Here is a 21,915-nt window from a genome sequence, read left to right as displayed (position 1 = left end):
AAATCCAGCAGAAGCTTCAGGAGGGATTTGGGTTCAGCACCAGCAGCTCTTCAGATGTATTCAAATCAATCATCCAGCATCTGAGGAGGACGCCTCCTGGGCGAGCCCGGTGGATCCAGAACAGTCTGCTCACATCCTGTCGGTCCACTCTGGTGTCATCAGGTGTCGCTGAGGTGTTCAGGACACTGAGCGGCTGATGGGCAGAGCCACAATGAGGCAGAATCATAAAATCACAGACTTATATAAAAAGTAGCCAGCGTGCTGTCAGTGTTTGACTCTGCACTAATTATTCTGAAGCCTCAGTGTTTGTCTTTTGTTTGCTGCAGCCAGCATTCACATATTTTGTTTCATTTATTTAGATTTTTGTTTTCCATGAATAACAGTGATGATGAGAGCAATGCAGTGAGTCAGGTGTCAATCAGCACCTGTAAAGAGGTAAACATCTCAGACAGAAGCAAGTGAATGTGAAAAATGATCAAAATGGACATCACAGCTGTCCCTCTGCAGTCTGGGGTTCAGGCTCCTCAGTGGGAGTTTGGGGGGTCTCGTTGGGCCCTTTGTGTCCTCGGTGCAGTAACTATTCCGTCCAGCAGGCGGCGGCAGCGCGTATTGACTCAAGCCGCCATTATCCCGTAGTAGAAGGAGGAAGAACAGAGGGGAAGCATCCAGGAATTCTGCCACAGTTCTCCTGAAAAACCTCCTCGGCGCCATGGAAATGTCGGGAGCGGACAGCGACTGGAGGAGCCCACAGTTCCGACAGAAAGTCGTGGCTCAGATGTGAGAAAGTCTCTGTTGTTCTGTTTAATGTCACTGTTTTGGTTTGTGTTAGCCGCTCAGGCTAAGCTAAAGGCGGCGCTGTTAGAAAATGCGTCATGTCTGAGCAGGCGTTTAGAAAACGTTAAATTAAGAAAAACCGGTAAAAAAGCAAAGCGAGCTCGGATCTGATGACACGACGGGACACAGAGGACGAAAGGTCCGGATGGTGGCTTCTATTCGGCGAAGAGAAAATGGACAAAATGACGCTAACAGATCATTTCTGTCAACTTTCATTGTTAGCACCATTAGCTGCTGAAGCTAATGAGTTACAGTTATCTGCGCTGTGAGAACGTTCACCTGCATGACTGAAAGTCAGGCTGTGTAGTGTGAATAAGCGGCTACAGTCAGCGTGAGATCACGTGACGCTCCCGCTCTTCTGCTCGTACACAGTCAGGAAAGTAAAAAACAAGCAGCTCAGGGCTGCTTTGGTTTAACACGGGAAAGGTCGCCGGTTCGAAACCGGAGGATTTCTTCAGGTGGGTCGTGAACATGTGTGGATTAATTCCTGAAAGCAGCGGATTACAGCAGTGAGGTCCTTTTAATAAAGATTAGAGTGTCCCCATCTTTATAGAGAGAAATGCTGCTCATCAGGCTGAATGGGTTCAAATCCACTGTCACAATGTTCCATTCACTCCTATAAGGGACGCTGAAAAAAGGCAGACCTGAATCTAAATAATCTGAAAGAGGTGTTATGAAAGTTTGAGTCAGGATACTCTGTTGATCCTGGGTTCAGATTAGGTTTAAAGTGGGCACACTGTTTGAACTGTCCTCCAAAGGCTTCTGATACAGTGCATTGATGTACTGTCCGAGTAAAAACAGAAGCAATAGAGCTCAGCAGAGCAGCAGATCATAGTCTTCATCCAAACTCAGTGCTGTGGAGTCTGTGAGGTCGTTTGTGTCATTTCTAGTGGAAAGAAATCTGTATGTCGATGTAAACAACAGCTCCTCGCGGTGTACCACAAGGCTCTGCTTTAGGTCCACTGCTGTTTTCCACCTGTGCCGTTTTTCCTTTATGCAGAACAGGGAACATTATTGTTGACGGTGGGAAAGATCCAAAAGCTTTTGTTGCATTTAGGAAAGACGTGACATGTCCTTTCTGCCAATAATCAAAAAGTTAGCGAGGTCTGAAAGCATCCGAACATGTAACGTCGGACCAAAATATACGAGCATAGGAACCTCCACTCTGTCCCACAGCAGCAGCAGCAAACAGGTCATTTATAGAAGCTACGTCGTTATTTTTCATCATGATTTAGACTTTTTTTCATTATTAGGTATCAGAACCTGTAATATACAAAGATTACAGCAAACAGCTGGCACGTGTGACTAGTTTAACTGTTGTAGAAGAAGATTTGGATAACAAGTGCTTTTATTTCAATAAAGAAGATATAAAACCTGCCCTCGCAGTTGTAACAAAATAAACACATTTTAATACATTAATAACTTCCTGTAAAACACCTTTCCCGTTCAGCTACGTTTCCCCGGCTCAGCGATCCTGACGTCCCCGTACAGTCTTTATCCGTCAGGATCCTTATCCACATGCAGACTGTGGTGTTCCAGGATTGGTTCAGCGTTGCGATTTGAGCCGTGTTAACTTAACGTGTTCGCTGCTTAGAGTCGTTTCTGTGTTGTCTTCTCACAGGTCCGGTTCATGTGCAGCGTCGTGGTTTTAAATTATGCATGTGATGCTCACGGTGAATGAATGAGTGTAACTGGGGAGGTGGGGGTGAATGCAGAGACCAATGAAGATATCAAGGTGTGTTTGTGACGATGAGTGTGATTCCTGCAGCGAAGAGGCCATAAGGAAGGCAGGAACCTCGAACACCACGCACAAGTCGGGCACGGACATGGAGAACCACGTCTACGTCAAAGCCAAATCCAGGGTGAGTCCCGCCCACCGCCGCCGCGTCTGGATTAGTTACTGCTGACGCTGCTTTCTGAAAATGATTGGCTTACAAAAGAAGTGAAAGTTGTTACTGATCAGTGTTAACGCCACCTGCTGGGCAGGTTTGAGATGACAAAACAAACACAGGAGAGCCAGATCGCACCAGCAGACTGGTTATTAAACTACAAACTGGGACCGTTTACGAGTTATTTGATCAGCCTTATTTGTGGAAGCAGATCACTGGTTTTAGAGGTTGTTTGAAGCTAGAGAGCTGCATTTTTTATATCACGATAAAATGCAGAATAACAGAAGCAGGTTTAATGCACACTGAAGTATTTAAATGAAGCCGTGAATGTCGCCGTTCTCCTGAAATGTCCTCGAACGTCGTTCAGTGAATGTAAATTCTGCACCATGTGTCTGGTTTTTCCTCAGGAGGAGTATTTATCTCTGGTGGCCCGGCTGATCATTCACTTCAGAGACATCCGTGAGTATCCGAGGAGCGCATCGTGCCTTAGTGATCGCAGATCAATGACCTGTCGCCGATCTTATGGGTGAAGCTGGCGTTGGACTGCAGGTCACAGTCACGCACTAATCTGGTCGTTTGTTGCTTTTGATTCATTTGAGCATCAAATTCAGGAAAAACAAGAAACACAATTTTATATTTCATGTTAGAAAGACAATGTGCTCAGCAGTCGGTCTGAGAGCAGAACGCACCCTCACTGATTTACCTGCCGGCGGGCAGGAAGTGAGTCTTTACAGGCTCCATCCACAAAAGCAGAGTGAGCAGGAAGTCTCGTTCCTGTGGGTACAAACGCTTTTTCAAATCAGCAAACGTGACTTTGACTCACATCGCTCATACAGCAACCTGTAAATGTCTGCTGTTTATTCACACCTGTGCTGTTCAGAGAGGGGCGGAGCTTGTCTCCACATTCATATAGAGGAGTTGTTTGTGTATTTAGCTGAGTGGATCTGCTGCTCAGCCCTGAATCCTTGATCAGAGTTATTGACGGCTGTGTCCTCTCTGCAGATAAGAAGGCTCATGGAGGTTCAGGTAGGTGGGCTTCGTGTCTCTCTGGTCTCCCCTCCCCCGCCCCATTTGTTTTCTTTGCTGTGTTCTGTCCTCTGCTGGACCGGTCTGTACCGGACTCATGGCGTTCATGATTTCTGCTGTGCATGTTGGAGCTGCTTAATATGGTCTGTTGTCTACCCTTCTGCTAGATCCCATGAATGCCCTGAATACCCTGACAGGGGTTGGAGGGGGTCCTGGCGCCATTGGCATGGGGCCTCGCCCTGCCGGTGCTCCAGTGGGTGGCATGGGGGCCATGGGGCCGATGCAGATAGGCCAGCATGCCATGGCAGGGGTGGCTGGAAACCCACAAGCCAGTGAGTGTTTCCTCCATGTGGTGTTTGCTGTAAATGCACATCTTCCGAGTGTTCGGTGGAGGCTGGCTGCGTCTACATGCCACGTTTCGGCGTCAGAGCCGGCCTGATTTTCAGTCTCTGCTTTAGCACGGTGTGTGTCTGAGAGTCCAGAGCTGGCCTCGCACGCTGGCCCGCTGCTTCATCTCCCCAACTCTCTCCCCCTGCAGTCGGCGGACCGGGATCTATGCAGCAGTTGGTGCAGCAGCAGCAGCAGCAGCAGCAGAACGCCATGCAGTTCCAGCAGTTCCAACAACAGCAGCAGAACGCCATGCAGCAGCAGCAGAACGCCATCCAACAGCAGCAGCAGCAGCAGAACGCCATCCAGCAGCAGCAGCAGCAGTTCCAGGTGCAGCAACAGCTGAGGGCACAGCAGCAGCAGATGCAGCAGCAGCTCCAACAGCAGCAGCAGCAACAGCAACAGCAGGCCCAGAACCAGCAGCAGCAGAACCAGGTGAGACCAGGTCATACTCCCTGCAGGCGGAGTAAATGCTGCGTAGGTGCCGGGATTAAAGTCCGATCCTCTCTGCATAAATCAGCTCTATCCAGAGACGGGATGAGTTGTAAACTGTGAGAGCAAATAAACAGCTAACAGATCATCTGCAGAGGCTTATTTGAAGAGTTTCAGTCAGGTTTCAGAGCTCATCACAGCACAGAAACAGCTTTAGTGAAGGTTACAAATGATCTTCTTATGGCCTCTGACAGTGGACTCATCTCTGTGCTTGTCCTGCTAGACCTCAGTGCAGCGTTCGATACTGTCGACCATAATATCCTATTAGAGCGATTAGAACATGCTGTAGGTATTACAGGTACTGTGCTGCAGTGGTTTGTATCATATCTATCTAATAGACTCCAGTTTGTGCATGTAAATGGAGAGTCCTCTTCACACACTGAGGTTAATTATGGAGTTCCACAGGGTTCAGTGCTAGGACCAATTCTGTTTACATTATACATGCTTCCCTTAGGCAGTATCATTAGAAGACATAGCATACATTTACACTGCTATGCAGATGACACCCAGCTCTATCTGTCCATGAAGCCAGATAACACACACCAATGAGTTAAACTGCAGGAATGTCTTAAAGACATAAAGAAATAATCTGACTTTCAGTGATCAACAGTTTCTGCAAAATCAACTTAAAGCTAACCTTCCAGCGGTGCCTTAAGTTGCCTTACAGCTGCGATCTGGCCACCCTGAAACCACCGCTCTGATCGCTAGTGGCTGTGAGGGGAGACGAGTGGCTTTCCTCTCATTACTCATCAGCTGTGTTTGTCTGATTACAGATGCACCAGTCCAGGCTGCAGCTTATGCAGCTCCAGCAGCACGCTCAGGCCCAGGCTCAAGCCCAAGCTCAAGCCCAAGCCCAGGCTCAGGCCCAGGCTCAGGCCCAGGCCCAGTCCATCCAGCAGATGGTGCAGCAGCAGCAGGTCCAGGCTCAGACTCAGCCGGTTCAGATGCCTCCTCACTCCCAGCAGCAGCAGCAGCAGTCGGGCATGGTGTCTCAGTCTCTGGCCGGACAGATGCCATCCCAGCACGTCTCTCTGAACCAGCAGCAGCAGAGGCTGCAGGCCTTCCAGGTGAGACAGAACTGCAGGTTTGGTTCTGTAACTCCGACTGAATCACAGCCAGACAGTCGGTGTCTCAGCGTTCAAAGTCCAAATCGAGTCAGAGAAATTGTTTTTAAGATTGTAATTCATAACATAAGTTAGCACAGTTTCACTCGGTGCTGTCATTTAAAAAACTGGACGCCTGAAAAAGCAGCGAATCAGATTTTCAAAGTAAAACAGGAAGTCTGCAATGAAAATCCGACCAGAGGCTGTGATCAGTCTGCAGTTCCTGCTCCAGTGGTCTGAATTTTCTCAGTGCTCCCTTCCTCTGCTTGCATGCTTTGCTATGTGTGTGTGTGTGTGAGAACAGGCCCGTGCAGCCTTGCAGCAGCAGCAGCAGCAGCAGCAGCAGGCAGCGCAGCAAGCTCAGCAGGCCGCAGCGCAAGCACAGCTCAACGCAGCCGCCGCTGCAGCCGCCATGCCGGGACAGGTGAGGACGCCGCCACAAACTCAGGTTCATCAGCTCTGAGTTATTTAGACGATCAGACAAACGGCAGGAGATTGTAGAGCAGGTGTCGGGAGTACGCTTCACGGCAGCAGAAACAGGAAACTCAAAATGACAGGTTCGCCTGCTCCGGGGCGACCGCTTCCTGTTAACTGTAGGTTAAACTGTCCACACCTGATATTCTCACTGCTTAAGTCACAAAGCTGAACCTGCAGGAACATCTGAGCTGGTCCTCACAGGTGTAGAAAGACGGAGGTCTCACCTGTCCTCTCTGCTCACCTGTGCTTTGTTTCTTCTGAAGCTGGTTCGTCCTGGGATGCAGATTCCAGCCCGGCTACCTCGAGCACCTCTGAACCCCATCCCTCCTCAAAACGCCACCACCGCTGCAGCTGGCGTGGTGGGAGTGCAGGCCATGACACCGCAGGTATTTATCCCCAGTGTGACCTCTGACCTTCACCTGCTCGTCCTCATGTTTCTTCAGTCTGAAGCAGCTTCATGAGGTGGAGACAGTTTCTAACGACCTCATGGAGCTGCTTCACACACACAAACATCGTGCCTTCCCCTCTGTGCTCTGATTGGCTAGTTTGTCTTTCCTTGTCTGTCCAATCACCTCGAGCAGATGTCATCGCCCTCACCGGTGCAGGTCCCGACTCCTCAGTCGATGCCGCCTCCTCCGCAGCCGTCACCCCAACCCCCGACCTCACAGCCCAACTCGGCCAGGTACGTCCAGTAAATAGACCACACCGCTGACCTTTCAGGACAGCAGTGGGTCAGCCAGTCGTCAGCCTCTGGCTGAGGCGAGTTCAGATTCACGTCTGCGTCTGGTCTCTGACCCGCTCGGTGTCACAGGACAGAATCGGCGCAGGTTACATGTCTGTCAGCGAGTCTAACTCCTTCTGGCTCCTCCCACAGCTCCGGTCCCACTCCGTCTCCGGGGGGTTTCCAGCCCAGCCCGTCTCCTCAGCCGTCGCCGAGCCCCGCCAACTCCAGAACCCCCCAGAACTACGGCGTGCCCTCCCCCGGGCCACTCAGTACTCCAGGTAACCCCACAAACATCTGGAAGGAACTTTTCACAGAGCTCAGAATAACGTGAACGCAGCAGCTCCGTCACGCTCGCTGACCACGCCGCTGAGCGGCGCAGTCGTGTGCACCTCGATCACAGCTACACACACACTGAGGTCAGAGAAGGTGAAACACACGTCTGTTTTCCCTCCTCAGAGTTTCACCGGCTTTTATTGTGAAACTTTCAGTGAACCCGAGCTCGGTGATGAGTCCGGCGGGGCCCACGTCTCTGGAGGACCAGCAGTACATGGAGAAGCTCAAACAGCTCTCCAAGTACATCGAGCCGCTGCGCCGCATGATCAACAAGATCGACAAAAACGAAGGTGAGCCGCTCGCCTCGCTGACATCACAACCTCCTTCCGAGGCGCCACAGCACACACATGCACGGGTTCCCAAACTGAGGCTCGTGGAGTTCATCTTTGGTAATGGTACACTTGGAGATTTAAAGGATAAATCCTCTTCTTACTAAAGAAACGAAAGCACGATGATCATGACTGGAAGAGTCGGAAAGGAAAAATGTTCTGATAGGAAACATGAACAGGAAGACGATGTCGAGGTAGGAAGTGGAGGGGAAGCGAGGAGCTCATGATTAGAAGGGCAGTCATGTGACACGACGTGAGGAGAAGAAGAAACACATGATCGAGTCGTTCATGTTGATGATGTTCAAACACGAGTCCACTGCAAAGTCACAGAATCAGCAGATCGCTCGAAAGAAGGGAAACTTCTGCTCCTGAACAGGGATGCGTATCGTTTAGGTTTGATCCGGTGCCCGTCCTGAACGCATCCACGCGTGGTTAAAGTTCAGCTGCTTTCTTCTGTGTTTTCAGACAGGAAGAAGGACCTGAGTAAGATGAAGAGCTTGCTGAACATCCTGACCGACCCCAGCACCAGGTGGGATTCATTCCTTTCAGGTTCGATTTGTGCGTGAAACAATCCAAACTCGGCTGACGTGGTTAGCCGCCTCCACCCAGAGCCTGCTCCACGTCTTCGCATCAGACACTAGGAGTCCGGCGTTTTCCAGCTGTGGTCGCGTGATCACAGCTGGAAAACACAAACACTGTAGATATGGGAAGTGATGTCAGCCACGCCTCCAAGCTCACAGCTGAAGCTGCTGCTCCTCGCTACACTTCCTGACCTCCTTTTCCTGACCTTTGACCTATAGGTGTCCCCTGAAGACGCTGCAGAAATGTGAGATCGCTTTGGAGAAGCTGAAGAACGACATGGCGGTGGTAAGGCGAGCGCCTCCTCTTATTTCTAATCTTCAGAGGGTCGACGCCAGTCTGAGCCTCTGTTTGTGTTTCCTGTCCTTTCAGCCGACGCCCCCTCCCCCGCCCGTGGCCACCAACAAACAGTACCTGTGTCAGCCGCTGCTGGACGCCGTCATGGCCAACATCCGCTCGCCCGTCTTCAACCACTCCCTCTACCGATCCTTCGCCCCCGCCATGAGTGCCATCCACGGACCACCCATCATGTAGGTACCACACACACGTCGCGCTACACTTTACAGGTCAGAGGTCATATTCACAGCGTCGCGTCCTCCTCAGGGGGCCGAACATCTCCGGGCGCAAGAGGAAGCACGAGGACGACGAGCGGCAGACGATCCCCAACATCCTGCAGGGCGAGGTGGCGCGCCTCGACGTCAAGTTCCTCGTCAACCTCGACCCCGCGTACTGCAGCAACAACGGCACCGTGCACCTCATCTGCAAGCTGGGTGAGAACGCCGCCCCCCACTGCTCCGCCCACTGCTCCGCCCACCTCAGATCACACAGTGAAACCTTATTGGTGTTTGATTTTTCTTTCAGACGATAAAAACCTTCCCAGCGTTCCTCCGCTGCAGCTCAGTGTTCCCGCCGATTATCCCGACCAGAGTCCGCACTGGGCCGATGACGGAGAGCAATACGGTAAGACACGCCCACCACCGCCATCTTTCATCACCCAATAGAGCCGCACATCCACAGAGACGTCCACAGGCTCAATAAAAGTATTAATAAACAAAATGCAGATAAATAGGTGAAAACACTCTTAAAAGCATAAATTCACAAAAGTCTAAATTAGAGCAGGAAATAAGAGCGTTTGTGAGGGGCAGCCAATCAGGATGCCACACAGAGGCGTGGCCTTGAAGAGGGAGGATAGAGTCAGAGTAGAAACGTTTCTATCAGATGGCCGTCGGACATTTAAAGTCTTTTTGTCTTCAAACTTAAATCTGGGAACGTGTGGTGATGACATCATCGACTGCGTGCGTTTCAGGTGCGAACAGCTTCCTGCAGACAGTTCACAGGAACATGACGTCCAAACTGCTGCAGCTGCCCGACAAACACTCGGTGACCGAGCTGCTCAACACCTGGGCTCGCAGCGTCCAGCAGGCCTGCCTGTCTGCAGCCTGAGACCCCGCCCACTGCTCCCCGTGCATGCTGGGTAAGACCTGCAGATGGGCGTCATCAGAGCCGAAACCCATTACCGATTTCTCTGCTGCTCCTTGAATGCGTCATGAGTCTGTTTCTGTTAGTTTAAATAAAGTTTTAGTCCCTGTTTTGTATGACGTCTTTTTGTATTAAATAAAATGTGTTCACTTCAGTCCAATCAGCTGTTTTCTGTTTACCTGCTGCAGGTGTGAACACACACCTGTCAATCAGCCGTTTACTTCCTGTTCACTCACAGGTTCATCTGTGTCAGTGAAAGAGGCGGAGTTTCCAGCATGTGACTAATCAGAAACAAACCGGTGAACTGACAGCAGAGTGTGCGTGTGTGCTGTGTTAATAAAGTTTATCTAAAAGCTTTCGTAGGAGCGTCACAGCGCTGATTTCAGTTGGGAACACTTTCATGAGCGCACACCTGTGATCAGAACATCAAAGTTCAATTGTTCATCACAGGGTGGGCTCTTCGCTGGTTGGTTTAACCAATCAGAGCTCAGCTGGTGAAGAAGAGTGAAGCGTGGTGTGCTTTTATTTTCATATGTTTATTCTTTAAAGAAGCTCACAGATAGCTGATACAAAACGCCCAAAAACAAATAAAAACATGGAAAATGAACAGACAGTTTATCGTGCGTGGGGTCTCATGAAGTTCGGGGTTCAGAATCTGAGGGAGAACGCTCTGTAGGACAGGTTGGTGAACACGTCGATACGGTCGCTGCTGCCGCCGACCGTCAGCACCTGAAACACACGACACGTTCACTAACACTGGGGGGAAAAACCTGACGTCGCTCTGTCTTCATTCACATCCTCTCTCTTCTGGCCACACCCCTTGCTGACTTTTAATGTGTAGGATGTTCCGGTTGTCTTCTCCAGCTTCAACCAATCAGCACTGAGCCACATTGTACTGTCCCGCCGTGTTTGCACACGCTCAGTTTGTCACGGCTCAGGTGTGATATGTGGACTTTTGAAATAGCGAAGTGTGAAACGCGTTAAACTTCACTCGTGAACCTGTCGTGTCATGTGACCTCCGTGTTTGCGTGAGGATGTGCGTGCTGCATTCAGGGTCTCACCCGGTGCTCGGTGCTGTTGTTGTTGAGCTGCAGCGTGTTCAGGCTCTGTGGCGTGCAGGGAATCTGAGCTTTGACCTCGCCGCCCAGCAGGCAGTGCGACACGAACGCACCTTCACCCACCGTTAGGATCTACAGGAAATGCATCACAGGAAGTGAACCAGAGCGAGCACCGGCACAGATGGACAAACACTGACTGAAGCGTCTTCCTCACCAAGTCCTGATGGAAGGTGGACTGTCGTTGGCACCCGCTCAGGTTAAAGATGGAGGTCGGTGACAGCGAGCGGAGGTGCCACAGAGACAGAGACGGTCCGCCGCCGCACAGCTGTGAGAACAGGAAGTCAGACATGTTCAGAATCTTACACATCTGGAATCTAAGGAAACATCTGTAAAAACAACAACCCTCAGAACAAGAACGAAGGAGAACGTTTCATCTCGCAGTTTAACGTCACCTGAACTCACCTGGAGTCCATCACCTGTTTCTAACACAACACGAGTCCTCACAGAGTCAGTCTGACTCAGAAATAAGACTTTCATCTTTAGAGGTTTTCATGGTTAAAGCTGTGATCAAAGATCAAAGATGACATCATTTTCATCAAAGTGCACTTTGATGAAAGGAGGGGGAGGAGTCACAGCGATGCGAGGAAACGTTTTCTCACCATCCAGTCGGAGTCGGTGGTCACGCAGCTGATCCATTTACCGTACTGAGGACGCGCACACACCTGAAACACACACACACCTGTGTTTATCCTCAGATAAAGAGGAAGTGACATCATCACAGGAAGTCTGCGACGCTTTCCGGCACTCACCTCGTACTTGTAGACCTCGATGCAGTGAACACACTGACCCGTCCTGCTGTCTGCAACAGCAACACATCACCTTCATCATCACCTCCATCACCAAAATCCTCATCGTCACTAATATCATCATCATCCTCACTAGGGCTGAGCGATAAGGCCTAAAATCCATATTGCGGTATAATTTGAAGCATGTGCAGTAACGATATATAGGCGCAGCTTGATGAGATCATCAACATGCGCCATCACGGTAGAGCGGTATAGTCAAAACCCCACGTTGGCCAAATTCATATCGTTTCTACTGTATATTGTTTATACCGCCCACCCCTACTCCTCGCCACCATCTTCACCATCATCATCCTCCCGACAGCCCCATGTTTCCTGTGAACTCACCCCACAGCCTCACTGCTCCGTCCTCTCCCCCCGACAGGATCTCCGCCTCCCTCTCTCTTACAGTCACGCAATGGACGTAGTCCGAGTGACCCTGAAGCACCGTCTGAAGACAAAACACAAACCTGTCACCATGGAAACACAGAACTCCCCCAACAGACGCTGCCATGAAAATCAGATTGAAACAGTTCAGTGCACACACGGACGTCCAGGCATAAAACCTGCAGTTCCTCTGACATCCAGCAGAGGCTCCAGCAGTGAGTCGTTCCCCACAGACTCACACGTTAACAGCAGAAGTCAGCATTTACACACACACACACGACAGCGACGTGCTGTAAGGAGAAAACATGGAGTCAACGTTGTTCCCCACTCACCTTGAACACACCGTTTTCCAGGTCCATGACATGGATGTTGTTATCGCCTCCTCCAACCACCAGGCTGTTATCCTGACACACAAACACAACTTCTCATTACACGTCGGAGCGACACGTCCGACAGAAAGACAACTATCCTCGTTATCATCGGAGAAAAGGCCCCGACTGCAGCTGCATCCCTTCTACAAGCAAAAAATTAAATAACATTCAAAAAGAATGAAAAGAAGTCAGAATAATAAAAGGACCTCAATAAAACATCCAAAAACAAATAAAGGTTTAGTAAAAGGGTGGCTCTGACGACGAGGATGATGAGGAGGAGAATATTCTTCATACTGTCACAGGTTTGTGTTTTATTTCAGGTTCAAGTGTTTTCTGCTTGTAGAGGCGGGCCAGCTTTAACGCGATGAAGAGAAGCAGAGCAGACAGGTGGAGCTGTACTCACTCTGGGGTTGATGGTCATGGAGTTGATCTCTGGGATCTCCAGGCTGGATCTGTAAGGAGACAGCAGATGCGTGAGTGAGGAAGCAGACAGGAGGCAGACAGGAAGCAGACAGGAGGCAGACAGGAAGCAGACAGGAGGCAGACAGGAAGCAGACAGGAGGCAGACAGGAAGCAGACAGGAGGCAGACAGGAGGCAGGGGTGGAAGACTGGTTCTCACTTGTAGTTCGGTCTTCGGGTCCACAGAGGTTTGACGTTCTGAGGAAGCAGAGACACAAAAATCAGGCAAACTCGTTTTCCCTCTCCATCTATGTGTCCCTGAAGACGTTCCAGGTTACCTTCTTGGTGAGCTCGCTCCAGCTCCAGGCGCTGATCTCGCCATTTCCCGCGCTCAGCAGGTGGCAGTCAGTGGACAGAAGGGAAAAGACCGGTCCCTCATGAGCTGCAGGACAAAAAGACCAAAAAGGAATCTGTGAGGACAGTGTGTCCAACATCAACACGGACACAATAAACGGCCACTAAAGTCCCAATGAAACCAGAACTCGTCACAGGGCAGCAAATAAAAAATCACAATAAAATGAGCCTCAAAAATATTGACTCACAAACACACCTGGAACTCCACCTGCAGGCTAAATCCAGAGTTTTGGTTTAAAATCAGCTGGAACCTTCACGTTTTCACTGATTCTTTATTTCCAGCGTGTTTTCAGCATGACGCAGATGTTTGTCACCAAACACACTGACGCTTTAGCGCCTCACAAGAGCGTCCAGTGTGACGGGAAACAGACAAATGTCTGGATCTATCAAACAAAAGGCTGGAAAGGTGAGTGTGTTTTCATGTGAGTGAGCTCAGACTTCCTGGGTTCTCATCACGTTGTTATTTTTTTATGCCACTGTTCGAGTCTGCAGGTGTAAAACACCAGCAGGTACACCTGTGACGCCCTCGCCATACTGCAGAGGCTCGGATGGTTTAGGGCGACCTTTGGCCCGAACACTCACCCGTGAAGGTCAGAACAGGTTTCTGGTTGAGCGCGGTGGCGTCTGGACTCAGAGCTGCAGACAAACTGAAAAAAACAGCAGTGACAAATAAGAGGTGTGGCCCTCGCAGCCGAGTCGAACCAGGTGCGTTTGACTCACCTGAACACTGCGATCTCGCCGTAGTTGTTTCCAGCTGCCAGGAAGCGGCCGCAGGGAGAGAAACTCTGAGAGAACACGGACATGTGCAGCAGCTGCAGACACAGACAGGTGCGTTAGTCCAAGCGCCACAACACAGGTGAGCAGCCACACCTGTGCAGGGACATCTGGACACTTAGTTACCACGTGCTGTAGGACATTCAGTCATGTGACGTCACCTTTATTCACCTGAGTGTAAAGCAGCTTTAAATAAACAGTTTGTGAATGAACGTGCATGTCTCTATAAACAGATGACTCGGAACAAAGGTTGTTATTAATACTGATCACTTCCGGTCAGTAAATCTATCGCACATCACATTCACCTCAGCCTGAAACTTTTTAAAGACTCGAATTTAAATTCAGTGGAATTTTTAACGGAGTTTGTTTTCCGGTAAAACCTGGAACTAATCCGAGCTCGTTCACTTCTTTGTTTCTATCGTTCAGCACGAAGCTCGCTTTACTCTCAAACATCAGCCGGTTTCTCTATTTCCTGTTTCCGGTGAGATAAACGGAGCAAGCCTCACCTCCACGGGACCCATGCCGCTCCCACAAACACACCGAGCTCCTTTAAAACGAACAGGCACAAACACCCAAACAGAAGCAAAGGAACCAAAACTTAAACAGAGGAGGGAAAGAGCGGACCGGGGCGAGGGAATGTGACGTCACCAACACCAGCCCAGAGGATTCTGGGAGATGTAGTGTAGAAGCGGCAAGACGCTTCTTTTCCTCAGCGGCTCGTCCTCCTTCACTGCATCCACGAAGTTTCTCTGAGCTCTTCCTCTTCTCTTCCTGCCATCAGATTAATCATCATCCTCCCTCCTCTGGACCGTCTCATCCTCCCTCCCTCCTCCTGCAGATCACAGAGTCGCCTGCCTGGCCTCATCAGCCATCCCGTCGATCAGTACTGCAAAAAAGCAGGGGCTCAGAGCAGATCCCTGCTGTACTCCCACCTCCACCTTCAGCCACCTCAGCGCTGTCCTCATACGTATGCTGCACCACCCTCACATACTCCTTCATGGTTCCTCGTGCAGTACCGTCAGTCATCTGCTTCCTCTGATCCACAAACACACAGAAGCTCCTTCTCATCTACATTTCTCCATCAGGTCTAACGTCACAGCTCTTCCTCAGCATAAAGCCACATGTTGGTGGTGTGGCTCACCAGCGTCATCCTCTCTCCTAGACTTCTCCACACCCACAGAGGTACACTGTACTGCCAAAAGTATTCACTCGCCCATCCAAATCATTGAATTCAGGTGTCCCAGTCACCTCCATGACCTCCATGACCGCAGGTGTTTAAAGTCAGCAGCTAGGCATGCAGAAATAATGTGTGGAAGCAGGGCTCGCTCTCAGGAGCTCAGGGAACTCCCTCGTGGCGCTACCATAGGATGCCTCCTGTGCAACAGGTCCAGCTGTGGAATTTCTTCACAACTTAACATTCCACAGTCAGCTGTTAGTGGAATTATAACAAAGTGGAAACAACTGGGAACGCCAGCAGCTCAGCTATGAAGTGGTCGACCGTGGTGCGAGGCGCAGAGTGCACAGAGGTCGCTGACTCTGCGGAGTACGTTACCACAGACACCAAACCTCACGTGGCCTTCATCTGAGCTCAACAACAGTGCGCAGAGAGCTTTTTGGAATGGGTTTCCATGGCGACCAGCTGCATACAAGCATTACATCATCAAGTGTTTAATGCAGTGGTGTAAACCACGCCACTACTGGACTCTAGAACAATTGCGGCATGTTCGCCGGACTGACCGATCACGATCACGAGGACCGGCCTGCACAGAGTCCTGACCTCATCCTGATCCAACACCTTTGGGACCAATCAGAGCGGAGACTGTGAGCCAGGCCTTCTCCTCCAACACCAGCGTGACCTCACACATGTGCTTCTGGAAGAATGATCAACACTCCCCATAAACACTCCTGAACCTGAGGAAATCCTTCCAGGAGACGTCCAGCTGCACACGGTGGGCCGACATCATATTCACTGGAGTTCATGGCAGAACGGTGGATCTCATCTGGACCAGTCGCCTTTCCACTCTCCACCCTCGTCTTAGCTGCTCTCAAAGTTATCATAGTTTTATACTCTCAAATGATTTTTTATTTTTATTTCATTTTGAGTTTTTAATTCGCTTTAGTTTCCAGAGCACATTTTCTTGTTTCGGTTTGGTTCAGTCCACAGCACAAAAAATCATCGGCTGCCCCCTGCCCTCTTTGTCTGCTGTCTACAACTCCCGTTGTCTCAGCAGGGCCAGAAACATCTCAAAGGACACTACCCACCCCGCCTACCATCTTTTCAACTTACTGCCCTCTGGCAGGCGCTTCAAATCCATTCAGGCCAGAACAAACAGACTCGGGGAAGGCTTCTTCCCCAAAGCTATCACCATACTCAACTCAAACTTGCACACAAGGGCGTAGATTTAGAGATTATTGAATTGTCCCCACCAATAGAGAAATCAAACCCGATAGAAAGGAAAAAAAAGATCTGTCAACGTCTCATTCACCCAGCGGTGCAGAAAGAGTGAAATTAGTTCTCTACTGGAGTCCTACCTCATGTGACAAATATGGCCAGTATGATTGGCTGAGCCTTTCAGGGAGCTCTGTTTAGTTTTAGCAGCGGCAAACCTGCGCTGCGAGGAGGATGGCAGCAAAGAGGAAGAACCTGGATATAAGAAAGTATTTTTCAAAGAAACCTGTAAGTTAGTGCTGGGCCACATCATACCGTTCACGGTAATACTGGTATGATGTTGGGCAACGATGAGAAAATGAAGTATGGCGACCGTGGCTCAGGGGGTTGGGAATCGCATCTGTAACCGGAAGGTCGCCGGTTCGATCCCTGGGCTCTCTGTCCTGGTCGTTGTGTCCTTGGGCAAGACGCTTTACCCTACTTGGCCAGAGGGGCCGATGGCGCGATATGGCAGCCTCGCTTCTGTCAGTCTGCTGTGGCTACAACCGTAGCTGCCTCCACCAGTGTGTGAATGTGAGAGTGAATGAATAGTGGCATTGTAAAGCGCTTTGAGGGCCTTGAAAAGCGCTATATAAATCCAATCCATTATTATTAGAACATGGGTAAAACACGCATGCGCTGTGCCTTTGTTTTCATACGCACATGGCGGAAAAAGTATGACGGAGAACGAGAAGAGCAAAAGCGGATCGTTGAATGAAACGATGAACCAGAACTGGTTTGTAAAAAATGCTGCAGCTTCACTGGTGTGGAACTGGTTTAGCTTTCGTCCGTCAGATACACAACAAAGCACTATTTTTGGTAGCGCATGCTAGCGGGCCGTCGTTATTACCGTGTTGTTTGGAAAATACGGCGCACTTAAAATCAATACTTTGGTTTTTCTGAAAGTCGACAGAGCCCCTTATAATCCCGTGTGCCTTATGTCTGAACTCTGGTTGTGTTTACTGACCTCGAAACCATTTTATGTGCACGGCGCTCGAACATCTGTCAGATGTTTCAGTACGACTTTGCTGAGCTACGAAGCCGCACCGCTTGATGGATTGTCGGAGCGTTACGGCTGTCGTAGGCGGAGCCTCGTGGAGTGATACGTACTGTGCTTCAGCATAATGTTACAGTGTTGTGTGTATAACCTCTTTTTAAGTTTTGTGGATGTTATACATGGTTATGCTGAGGATGTGTCGGCCAGTTTCCACTGGAAACGCCTTTTGGTTAAACTGTCAGCGAGGAGTTTGGACAAGTAACAGCTGCTTGTTTAAGTGAAAATACATTGATGGGGTTTTGCACTAATAAAGTTGTGGAGTTGTAAAGTATTTTTTCTTGTGACAATTATATCGTCAGTTATCGCAAATTTTCAAATGTATATCGTGATAAATATTTTTGATCATATCGCCCTGCTCTACTGTAAATCACTTAAAGCCAAGTGCTAGGCTTTGGCCCACATCAGTCTGAAACTGTATGTAACCATGAATAACGTGTTTTGGAAACATGCAGCACTATTAGTTCTCTCAGTCTCAGAGCAGCATTTCTAATTTTGATTGAAACTGTCAGAGAAAACAGCAGCCTCGAGCGAGCCAGGATATTAGTTTACAGAGGCTGTTAGAATTATATGTCTAACGTTAAAATGTTGGTGACACAATAATTTTATCCTAATGGCACTGACATATTCATAGGGTTAATTTTTGAGACAAAATGTCATGAGGTAGTCCTGATTTTGCAAATATTCCACCTTGTAGTGCAGTGTGCACAAATTGTTTTAAAAATGCACTCACGCTACAAACATTACTGATGAGTCAAGATCTGCACAAAGTGACAGAAACACATTTTATTCTTATTGTCATGTATGTCCTATTTGTCAGGTGACAGAACCAACACAGAGCTCAGAGAGTAATGGTGACAGAAGATCACAGGTGGAATTGGATGATGACTTGATCAGGCCCCATCTTATCTTAATGACCTTGTAGTACCATATCACCCTATTAGAGCACTCCGCTCTCGCTCTGCAGGCCTACTTGTTGTTCCTAGAGTATTTAAAAGTAGAATGGGAGGCAGAGCCTTCAGTTTTCAGGCCCCTCTTCTGTGGAACCAGCTTCCAGTTTGGATTCAGGAGACAGACACTATCTCTACTTTCAAGATTAGGCTTCAAACTTTCCTTTTTGCTAAAGCATATAGTTAGGGCTGGACCAGGTGACCCTGAATCCTCCCTTAGTTATGCTGCAATAGACGTAGGCTGCTGGGGATTCCCATGATGCACTGGGTGTTTCGTCTTCACTCACTATGTGTTAACAGACCTCTCTGCACTGAATCATATCTGTTATTAACCTCTGTCTCTCTTCCACAGCATGTCTTTATCCTGTCTTCCTTCTCTCACACCAACCAATCACAGCAGATGGCCCCGCCCCTCCCTGAGCCTGGTTCTGCTGGAGGTTTCTTCCTGTTAAAAGGGAGTTTTTCCTTCCCACTGTTGCCAAAGTGCTGCTCATAGGGGGTCATATGATTGTTGGGTTTTTCTCTGTATCTATGAAGCGCCTTGAGGCGACTTATGTTGTGATTTGGCGCTATATAAATAAAATTGAATTGAATTGAATTGTTGGTTCATGACTGTATTTGAAGCACATGTGTGACTGCATGTATGTGGAATGTCTTACTGTTGTTCTGTCCACCAGGAGAGACTGGACAGTATAGATGTAAAACCAATATGCCAGCAGTTTATCTCAGTTAGTGAGAGGAGCAGGCCTGTGTTTGGCTGCTTCACATAGTGAACATTGAGTTGTTGTGTGGGACATGTAGTCCATGTCTGTTGCTGTAACAGTAGTTCATGTTTAGAATTAAAAAATCCCAGCTCACTGAGTTGATCGGGGCAACAGTGCCTAAAATGTTGCATCATTTTGCTGAGAGATCTTTTGTGGTAATCTTAGATGAGTAGTTTTATGGACAAAACCCAGCAGGTCATTCAGTGTTTCCTTAGTGCTGATGTGTCAGAGATGTTGGTGTAACTGAAGTAATGTTGTTAAGTCCTTAAAGTCATATTCTTTTATTGTCATGACTCTATTTTTATGTTTGTATGACACCTGATTTATATTGAATATGACTGAAGTAAACTAGTCTTTGGCTACGTCCACACGTCCACGGGTATTTTTGAAAACTGAGATTTTCCGTTTTCGTTTTAAAAAATAATCCCGTCCACACATAAAGGCAGAAACGAAGGAAAACGCTGCTATGAACATGCCAAAGCAGCAGGTGGCGCTAGATTCCTAACTGTGCAGAAATGTTGGCCAATCAGAAGTCTAGAAGCCTCGGTGGGAAAAAGTAAACAAAGCTGCGGCATAGAAGCAGAACCGAGTCGTATGTGTGGAGGGACAGTAACTGTGTGTATATGTAAGCATTTAAACACTGCAGAGAGTAACAGTAACAGTATTGTAGAAATTAATTTCACCCCAACAATAACATGGGCACAGTGTGACGTCAAAAAAGGCGCACATCTTTGACGCTCACACATAAATGCAAAAACTGAGTTTTCAAAAATATCCACCCTGGCAGGCGTTTTTAAAAATCTCCATTTTCAGTGACCGAAAACGCCGTTTACGCGTGGACGAAAGATGCAAACGCATAGAAACATCTGCGTTTTCAAAAATACCCGGGTACGTGTGGACGTAGTCTAAAATACTTAGTCATTTAGTCATAGTTATAATTCACATATAAAACTATGAATTGTAATTTTAAATGGTCTAAAAGCACGTAGAATAGCATATGCAGGGAAGTATATTTCTCCTTTATTTTATCAAGAAGCAAAAACAAAAAGGAAAAAAGAAGAAACGGGGCAGGGGTCGGTGGTTGAATCATCCGTCTCCACCAACGCCAAAACCAAATCTACGCCCTCGCTTGCACACAAGTAATCTGCACTGAAATATCATCAATTCTCTGCCTGTCGGTCTCTGTCATCAAGTACTGTACTGTGTATTTATATTTATATTAAGTGCATCTCATTATACTATGTATAATGACAATAAAGACTTTCAATTCAGTTCAAGTTTTTCTTACTTTTAGTCTTTCTAAGTATTATTATTGGCATGAGTCAGTGCAGGTAAAATAAAACAGGATTTTGGATGTAGAGAGAAACCAGTCAGGACAGAATTCATTGCAATATTTACATAGTAACATTTCCTCTTCACCAAACTTTCCTTCTATTATTATTTTATTTTGTTTTATTTTGTTTTGCAAGTTTACAAAAATAATTCAATTTTTACTTGAGTTGATTAAAAGGATTTTTCACACTTGGCTTCAGTTAGCTGTGATAATCTCGGCTGACCTCACTTCCTCCATCCTGCTCTTCATCCATCAGCTCCACACAGAGCACAGGTGCTCGTTAACCTGACCATCTCATCTTTACGATGTGCATGTTTGCTCTGACATCAGATGGACTTCCTGATAAAACCCTCCCAGTTTATCTGAACCAGGACTACACTGGCTCGTGGTCCCCATGTGGCTGGGTTAAGAGACATTGTGATATTATGAAAATAATAAATATAAGACAACAAAAGGGAGATAAACAGTATTCAGTCTTCATAATGCGGGAAAGTTTGTACAAAAAAGGGAAAAAGTGCTGATAAAATGTTGTTTCAGTTTAAAACTTTTTGGTTTTTCCACCATCTCACACTGAAACATGTCGATTAGATCTGATTAGACTTTTATTGTGAAGTATTACTTGATGGGACTTTTGGGATTACTTTATATTCTTTTATTCTGGTATAAGTTTGTTTTTTCTGACAGTCAGCTGACTGATGAATGGACCAGCTGAGGTTTGCATTCACACTGATTGTTCCTGCAGGGACTCGTCTGATCCTCGTGCTCTGCAGATCAATATGTTTATTGATTTCATGACGTTTTATTGGTGCTTCATGGAGCTGTTGTATAACTTTAATGAAGGACCTCCTCAGAGTCTGTGAGGGGAGAGCTGCTGGCCCACTTCATTCACAGCAGGCTCGGGATCGCATTAATGCTCCATCTTAAAATGACGACTCGACACTGGTTTGTTTGTTAGAACTTTGACACCAAAGCATCGGTGCTGTCTGATGTTGTGTTTTTATGAAGGATCTGCAGGACGAACACAGTTTGTGGGAAATGTGAGCATGCTCTTACTGAAGGGAGTCAGCTCAGAGATTCAGAACCATCTGTATACCCCAGAGACACAACATCTCAGCTACAATGTATGAATGATTGAAAATGATGTGCTGTACCGAGAAGGCTGGTTTAGACTTCTTTGTCCATCCCTGTTTTGGGAGACAATCAGCAATGCAGGAATGTGCTGCAGCAACATCTCCAGAAACCATTACACCTGTGACACCTGTATCACATATTATACACCATATATAACATCATATCACCTGGGTTTGTTGAGCAAGGTTTACTACAGTGTGTAAAAGTCCCAAAGTTACCGTTATGATGCAGAGTGTAGCATGTTTCAGGTGTGTGTGAACCTGCTGCGGGGACAGAACAGCACAGGTGAGTATTTAATGGTCACACTGCAGACTTCCCAGTCCTGAGCACGAGTCTGTGCGTCATGCAGACCGGCCT

At 48.1% G+C, this 21,915-nt stretch overlaps 2 protein-coding genes across 4 annotated transcripts; one reads left to right on the top strand and one right to left on the bottom strand.

The window, feature by feature from the left end:
* The first annotated feature begins 622 nt into the window (after positions 1-622).
* Positions 623-9,812, top strand: med15 (mediator complex subunit 15). Its single transcript, XM_026163857.1, has 18 exons — positions 623-777; positions 2,603-2,696; positions 3,131-3,182; positions 3,726-3,749; positions 3,917-4,081; positions 4,288-4,571; positions 5,402-5,695; positions 6,036-6,155; positions 6,472-6,594; positions 6,790-6,890; positions 7,083-7,210; positions 7,421-7,555; positions 8,060-8,123; positions 8,395-8,461; positions 8,546-8,703; positions 8,777-8,943; positions 9,035-9,133; positions 9,480-9,812. Exons 1-18 carry the CDS (start codon positions 710-712, stop codon positions 9,614-9,616), a joined length of 2,280 nt encoding a protein of 759 aa, XP_026019642.1. The 5' UTR covers positions 623-709; the 3' UTR covers positions 9,617-9,812.
* A 355-nt stretch (positions 9,813-10,167) lies between these two features.
* On the bottom strand, positions 10,168-14,671 carry thoc6 (THO complex 6). Of its 3 annotated transcripts, none has more exons than XM_026163859.1 (13): positions 14,405-14,671; positions 13,845-13,936; positions 13,707-13,771; positions 13,049-13,152; positions 12,931-12,968; positions 12,714-12,762; positions 12,272-12,343; positions 11,901-12,003; positions 11,520-11,569; positions 11,370-11,432; positions 10,925-11,035; positions 10,714-10,842; positions 10,168-10,381 (listed from the first exon to the last, which is right to left on the bottom strand). In XM_026163859.1, exons 1-13 carry the CDS (start codon positions 14,417-14,419, stop codon positions 10,301-10,303), a joined length of 972 nt encoding a protein of 323 aa, XP_026019644.1. In that variant the 5' UTR covers positions 14,420-14,671; the 3' UTR covers positions 10,168-10,300. The 3 variants fall into 3 exon arrangements, with proteins under 3 accessions (XP_026019644.1, XP_026019643.1, XP_026019645.1); XM_026163858.1 differs by lacking the exon at positions 14,405-14,671 and adding an exon at positions 14,070-14,175; XM_026163860.1 differs by lacking the exon at positions 14,405-14,671 and adding an exon at positions 14,025-14,042.
* Positions 14,672-21,915: the final 7,244 nt, after the last annotated feature.

Source organism: Astatotilapia calliptera, chromosome 4 (genome assembly GCF_900246225.1).
Source record: "Astatotilapia calliptera chromosome 4, fAstCal1.2, whole genome shotgun sequence".
NCBI lineage: Eukaryota > Metazoa > Chordata > Actinopteri > Cichliformes > Cichlidae > Astatotilapia > Astatotilapia calliptera.
The sequence above is the reverse complement of the archived record's forward strand: the minus strand, read 5'-3'. Positions and strand labels throughout refer to the sequence as shown.

Excerpts from the sequence above, each read along its gene's own strand:
- med15 (XM_026163857.1), top strand. The coding sequence starts at position 710 with ATGGAAATGTCGGGAGCGGACAGCGACTGGAGGAGCCCACAGTTCCGA. Across the intron at positions 6,891-7,082 it reads TCACAGCCCAACTCGGCCAG|CTCCGGTCCCACTCCGTCTC; the intron begins GTACGTCCAGTA and ends CTCCTCCCACAG. Across the intron at positions 7,556-8,059 it reads CAAGATCGACAAAAACGAAG|ACAGGAAGAAGGACCTGAGT; the intron begins GTGAGCCGCTCG and ends CTGTGTTTTCAG.
- thoc6 (XM_026163858.1), bottom strand. The coding sequence starts at position 14,117 with ATGCACGTTCATTCACAAACTGTTTATTTAAAGCTGCTTTACACTCAG. Across the intron at positions 13,772-13,844 it reads GGCGAGATCGCAGTGTTCAG|TTTGTCTGCAGCTCTGAGTC; the intron begins GTGAGTCAAACG and ends TGTTTTTTTCAG. Across the intron at positions 10,843-10,924 it reads CCACCTTCCATCAGGACTTG|ATCCTAACGGTGGGTGAAGG; the intron begins GTGAGGAAGACG and ends CATTTCCTGTAG.